Here is a 6,504-nt window from a genome sequence, read left to right as displayed (position 1 = left end):
GTTGACCGGGCGCGGATTCCGACCTCAACCGGACGCCTAGAAGCGGTGACTCCTGCCCGGGCGCGACACAGAAGACGCGCCGGGTGCCGGAGGAGAGCATGCCGCAGTCCCGCATCCTGTTCGACGAAATTGCGCTGCCTGCCCCGACGATGGACGACCCGGTACGTGAGCTTTGTCAATGTGTGCTTGTTTCAGCCCTCAATTTGCGGCTGTAATTTCGTGCAAAGTCGACGCTATTTCATATTTTTTTAAATTCTGACCTGCGCCTAAAATACGTCGCCTAAAATGCGGCCCGCCGCTGGAGCCTGACCGTTAAAATTGCTGGGACGGAGGCAGTAGGGTCACAGCTTCAAGTTGAAGAAAATGTGCTTCTTCTTGTGCTCCAAGGCGCTGCTGTGGCACGTCAAGTCAGCCGCTGCAGGCATGATCAGGCCTAGGACCAGAGTGCGAGACTGCGAGTGTATGTAGGCTGGCGGCGTAGCCTAGGCGACCAGAAAAAAAATCTACTCCATCCCGAGGCGGCGGCGCCCGCAGGTTTCCGGCTTCACTCGCCAGTGGCCCGTGTGCGCGGTCCGGAGCACGCGACCGTCGCCCCGCTCGCGGCCACACGCCCAGCCGGTCCGCACCGGATCACACGCCGACACCAGCGCGCAAAACGAGGAGCCCTTATCCGCTGCGTGGCTCGGCGCACCACGCACGACCCCACCAGAAACCAATCCGTTGGCGCGCGCGGCGGGAAAAGCAAAAAACGCCCGCGCGGCAGCGCCACCTCTCCCGCGCAGCCACCCGAAATGACCGCGCTGCCCCTCCTCGCTTTCATCTCTCAGAACGATGAGCTGTATGGGCCAGGCCCAACGTCCGGAAGATACGCCCACCGCGAGATCACGGGCTGGCTTCTGGACGGGCCCGTGTAGAAGGCCCACTCGTCTTAGGAGCGTATAAACCCTAAAATCATGTCGTCGGGCCTCCTCCTCCACCGCTCCCAGTAAACCCCCTCCCTCGACCACCCACCGGTCGCCGACACCCCCACCTCTCGCCATGGCCGGCGGCGCCGACGTCCAGGGCGGCAACAAGCGGAAGCGCGACGCCGCGGGGAAGCACTCCGCAGGGAAGGGCGGCGGAGGCGATGGCGGCGTGAAGCGGAACAAGTCCTACGACGCGCCCGCGCCCCGCGGCGGCGGCGGTGGCGGGCAGCCGGTCACAGCCAGGGACAAGCGCGTCGCTGCCAAGGTACCACCGCTAGTGCCTGCTTGCTTTTCTGTCCAGTTTGCTGGCGCCTAGGCCCTGTTGTTGCTTAGAGCGCGAATAGTGGCCTTGTGAAACTGAAACTGAGCTCAAGTTTGCGTCGTGTGCTGGAACCGTGGCAGGAAATGTCCGAGTCCAGGAAGATGAAGAGGAAGCCCAACTACAACCTCGAGAAGGTAACTATGCTCCTCGCACCAACTGCTTCGATTTGGGTGTGCAGCGAAACTGCTATTGGCTATAGCTTTGATAATGTCTGCTACCGCTGCAGCACCGGCTCTTCGATGCGCAAACTTAAGACAGCATTACTTGCATCATCATATCGATTAATAATAGACCTCTCTGTCTAACACTGGTGACGATGGATGATCACGTGTTAACCATGACCACTTGATTTATTTGCTTGGCATGCAAAAAAAACAGTCCTTGTTCCCACTTCCCAGTAGACAGCAGCACTACATTATCAACCAACAGTGCAATAACGCCTCTAGCGTCTCTACGGAAACCTACAACTTCTGCCTTGTTCCTACCACTACTTGTAATAATGACGACGATGATCATGTCATAAACCTGAATTTCATCCTGATAACCGCAAACCTTTTGTACCACTAGACAGTACCAATATCTGCTTGAATCACCACGTTTTTATTCAGAACCCAAGCCTTTGTATGATGATACAATACCCATATTTCGGACAACCCTGATTTGCTCTGCTTGGCACACCTAAATGTTCACCAGGAACTTACCGTACTGTGGGAGAAGATGCGATGCCACGATGTAAGCAAGGAGAATAGATCCAAGTAAGTGCCACTCTCCAAGCCTTTTTCAGTTGTGACTCGTGTTCAAATTCTTACGTCGACGAGCTTATCGCCTGTACAGGCTAGTGACCGAGGCTCTCCGTAAAATGGATGGTAAATACATGGAAATTGCTGGGAACCATGTGACTGCACGTGTTCTTCAAGTAAGTTGACCAGACGCATTCCTTATGAGCATGTTGCTCCCCTCTTCTAGTCTAGCACTTGTTCTGATTGCCGCACATGTTTTCCCCCGGCAGACATGCGTCAAGTGGTGCTCGCAGCCGGAGAGGGATGCTATTTTCGTTGCCCTGCAGCCGCATCTGCTCGCTCTTTCTCGCCAGAAATACGCTGTTTTCCTCGTGAAGAAGCTCGTAAAACTCGGTAAGTCTTTTTACGGTTTACTCCAGAACTCACTCAATATGGAGTTGTTATATACTATGGAATGTTGCTCCATTGTTTGATAATCCTTATAGTTTTATTAACATATCTCTTGCCTGTCACTGCAGCCACCAAAAAACAGTTTGCCTGGTTCATTTCTTCTGTTCATGGTAAAGTTGCTTCCCTACTTCGTCACACGATAGGAGCAGCAGGTATGTGTTGCTACGTGATACTGTCATAAACTTGTTGGAAACTCGCCATATATAGTAGCGGCAGGAGTTAATGCTTCTGTACCATCGTATGGATATGTTCTTGTTTTGTATACAAGTAATGGATTCCATTGTAATTTCAATCTTTCTTTCAGTTGTTGACTGCGCATTTCAGCGGGCGACACCACCTCAGAGAAGAAGTTTGTTGTTAGAATTGTACTCCACTGAGCTTCAGCTGTTTAAGGACCTGACCGAACAGAAATCATGCAGGTTGGCATACTATAATGTCTTGTCATATATCTGCTTTGAAGTTCACCCTCAACTTTTATCTATCATGGGTAAATTTTTTCATTGTAGTTATCCATTATCCTGTCATAGGTGGCTGCAGTTATTTGGCTGGTGCAATACCCTAAAATTGAACTCTATTTTTTCAGTTTGGTAGAAACAATTTCCAAGCTTGGATTACAGAAATCATCTGTCCGGCAGTATATGACTACTATTATCCAGCCAATTTTGGAGAAAGGTATTGTTGAGTACTCCATAGTACACACTGTCCTATTGGAATACTTAACAATTGCTGATAAGGTAAATGTGATTTTTTTGACATGTCTGCCCTATTTGTACAACAAAGATCCCCATTTCGGCGAACTTTTTCTTCAGCTTATCACACCATCTAATGTATGTCTGTTTTTGTAGACATCTGCCTCAGACGTTATTCGTCAATTAATCCCACATCTTACTCAAGGGTCAGCTGTCATAGATGGAGATGAATTATCAGCTGTCCCTGAAGTACCAACGAAAACAAAGGCTAAGAAGAAAAGATCTTCAGAACCACTTCTCATTCGGATCATGCACACAAGGGAAGGATTAAAACTAGGGCTTGCTTGCCTCAAGCATGGCAGTGCGAAGGTATCTCTTCTGAAATACAATTTTCAGACCAATCAGCCAATCACTTGGCGTAACTTGCTCACTCGTCTGTTTATTAGATGTTGATTCAAAAACAGTTGTAGATTTCAGGGACACTTAAGAATCATTCGAATTGAACTTTGCATTAATCAATTCTGCGTGCTGCTTATTCATTAAGCATTAGTATTTTTTTTGCTTCCCGCTTTTTCCCAGTGTAATGTTGCCATTTAACATCGTAATGCACTTCAGGATAGGAAGAAGATTATCAAAAGCTTGAAGGGGCACATTATGAAGCTTGCTACCAATGATTATGGGTGCCTTGTAAGTGATGTCTCCATATGCAACAGTAACTTGAGATCATTTTATGCTTCCATGTGATTTATCGTCACCTGTACTAACCTGTCTCTTTTATCCAGTTTCTTGTTTGTCTTCTCTCCATTGTTGATGACACAAAACTTGTTACCAAGGTTAGCAACCACTAATCGTTTACTTAAAGTGAGTGTTATACTGCCATTACAAGCAAGTTGAAGCGTTCCCTTCAATTTTTGTAGCAAGTTATTCAAGAGCTGACAAAGCAGTTAAAGCAACTCGTATTTGACAAGGTAAGAAAAGGACTACCTAGCTTCTGATTTGTCCTTTTTTATTAATTAATTAAATGCACATGAGACTAATTCTGATGGATCTCTTTGCTGGATCAGAATGGTAGACGCCCACTGCTACAGCTACTTCGCCCACTTTGCTCACGCTATCTAACTCCAACTGATTTGACTTGTCTGAATTACAGCGTGCATTCCCTTATTTCAAAGGCAAGTTAGCTACTCTGTTTGCTGTTTATTACTTCGAAGAAAAACAAGTACCAAATATTTGCTCTTTTTTGTTCAGGATGAGGCTTCGGAGAGTGCTACTGTTAACTTGGAGAGTAAGTTGGATGCTGTAGCTGACAAAGAACAGGGCGGTTCAGATGACAAAGAACATGTGGTTTCAGCAGACACACTGGTTGCATCTGACAGCAAGAAAGACCCATTTCAGCGGCGACATGAATTGTTGATGAAAAGTGATCTTGCTGAGGTACTCGTAACATGTATTTAGCTTTCTATTTTTCTATCCAACAGCAGTTCTAATAAAGCATGTACTTTGCCCCCTAAAGAAAAAATACATTTGTTACTATTGCAATAGTGCTACTATACTATTTAAGGTTGACAATTTGTCACAGAACCCCTAGTCGCAACATGACTAGGCTCTCATTAGTTACAAAGCCCGTATTCCCATCGTATACAGCATTACAGTGTGCAGTGACTCCTCTAACCTTGCTATAGGAAGCAAGCCAAAATTCACGCAGTGGTAGTTATCTTGTGTAGTACACACATGTAGTACAGAATTAGAAGATGTGGGTGTGCATCATTGGGTTCTACTGTTTTATCTTAGCCTACAGACTGTCTGCCTGGTTTAGTTGCAAACAGGGTTAGTGATTATCTTGCTGCATGATGATCTTATTTCCCGTGATAACACAAGTGCAACACTAAATTTGGTTTGATTGGAGATTATGCATTGGGGTTTGCTCCTAATAGGCTTTAGAGGATAATAATGTACGTGTTTCTTTTTCTTTGCAGACTCTCATCAAGACTTGTGTTGAAAATGTTGGAGAGTTACTTCGAACAAACTTCGGCAAAGATGTATTATATGAGGTAATCCCATTGGTCCATGTTTGCGTTGTATATCCGTATATATCTTATGATAATATTCATTCATTTATGATTGTTCTTCATGAAAGGGAAACCTTATACATATTAGGTACATGGCCTTCTGATAAACTGTTAAGATGAATTTCTGTTTTTCTTCATAAGAGATAGACATTGTAGAGCTTTGTTTCAAAAGGAGGTTCCTGGTCATTATTCTCTGATGTGGAAAAGCTCTTATAATTTGATGAAACTTTTTCTATGGGGTGTGTTAATCCTTAGACCTATACGTAGTATATCTTTCATTCATTTTTCTTTTCTTAATGATGAATCTACCTCCTATGAAATAAAATATTGTACTCCAGTTTGCACACAGAACTACCCATTGTTTTCTTGGTCTGTCTCTTGATTCAAATGGGTAATGGACTATTAATGAAAGTTATCATAGTACACATTTTTTTGCTTTATAAGAGGTGCTGCAGTTATGCTCACCGAGATTCCATTTTGCAAGGTTGCTGTTGGTGGAAAAGATAATGTTTTGGAGGGCATCACTGAACAGATCCACCTACTTCATGATGCAATAGCTTCTGATGCAGCACGTCCGAAGTCAGAGGACATTGAACATGCCTTTGAGAACTTCCATTCGAGCCGTGTAATCCGAAAAATGATACTTGACTCTCCTGCATTTGCTGCTACCCTCTGGGAGAAGGCTCTTGAAGGGAAGTGCAAGTTATATGCTGATGGATACAGGTACCTCAAATTTACTCCTCGATATGACTCTTCTTTCAAAGCCATATAACCCTGTTCTGTTCATCAATTTGTGAACCATGCATGAATGAAATTTCAAAATTTACGTATTACTGTACTCTTTCGTGTTGCTTACGTAAGTTCTGTTTGGTATGCTTGGCTCTGTCTGATGAGCTTCGTTTCTTCTGAACTTCTTGGTCAATGCAGTTCCAAGGTGGTCGCTGCATATCTGGAATCTTCAGATTCCAAGGTGAAAGATCTTGCAAAATCCGAGCTGCAGCTGCTGGTTGATGGTGGCAAACTGAAAATTCCAGACCATAAAGCAGCGGAGAAGAAGTGAGCTTTCTTGACAGGCCTTTGGCCATGGACAGCAACACAAGCAAGCAAAGATGGGTGTCCATATCTTGCGTGATAGATGAAATTTTGTCACTTGGCTTTGTCATGATAATGTTAGTTTGCACCAATGAGTATGGAATGGTCCTACCAACTCTGTACCGTGAACAAAATCTTGCCTATTTTGGTGTATATCTTGTTGTACTCGAGATACAA

The 6,504-nt window shown here is 45.2% G+C and overlaps 1 protein-coding gene across 1 annotated transcript; it reads left to right on the top strand.

Annotated features, from left to right (window-relative positions):
• The first annotated feature begins 971 nt into the window (after window positions 1-971).
• LOC127291989 (pumilio homolog 24) lies at window positions 972-6,504 on the top strand. Its single transcript, XM_051321333.2, has 17 exons — window positions 972-1,230; window positions 1,368-1,421; window positions 1,981-2,042; window positions 2,122-2,203; window positions 2,297-2,420; window positions 2,546-2,629; window positions 2,782-2,896; window positions 3,061-3,211; window positions 3,323-3,535; window positions 3,782-3,853; window positions 3,949-3,999; window positions 4,084-4,134; window positions 4,231-4,338; window positions 4,415-4,600; window positions 5,143-5,217; window positions 5,720-5,958; window positions 6,163-6,504. The coding sequence occupies exons 1-17, from the start codon at window positions 1,039-1,041 to the stop codon at window positions 6,293-6,295; spliced, it is 1,992 nt and encodes a 663-aa protein (XP_051177293.1). The 5' UTR covers window positions 972-1,038; the 3' UTR covers window positions 6,296-6,504.

Source organism: Lolium perenne, chromosome 4 (assembly GCF_019359855.2).
Source record: "Lolium perenne isolate Kyuss_39 chromosome 4, Kyuss_2.0, whole genome shotgun sequence".
Lineage (NCBI taxonomy): Eukaryota > Viridiplantae > Streptophyta > Magnoliopsida > Poales > Poaceae > Lolium > Lolium perenne.
The sequence above is the reverse complement of the archived record's forward strand: the minus strand, read 5'-3'. Positions and strand labels throughout refer to the sequence as shown.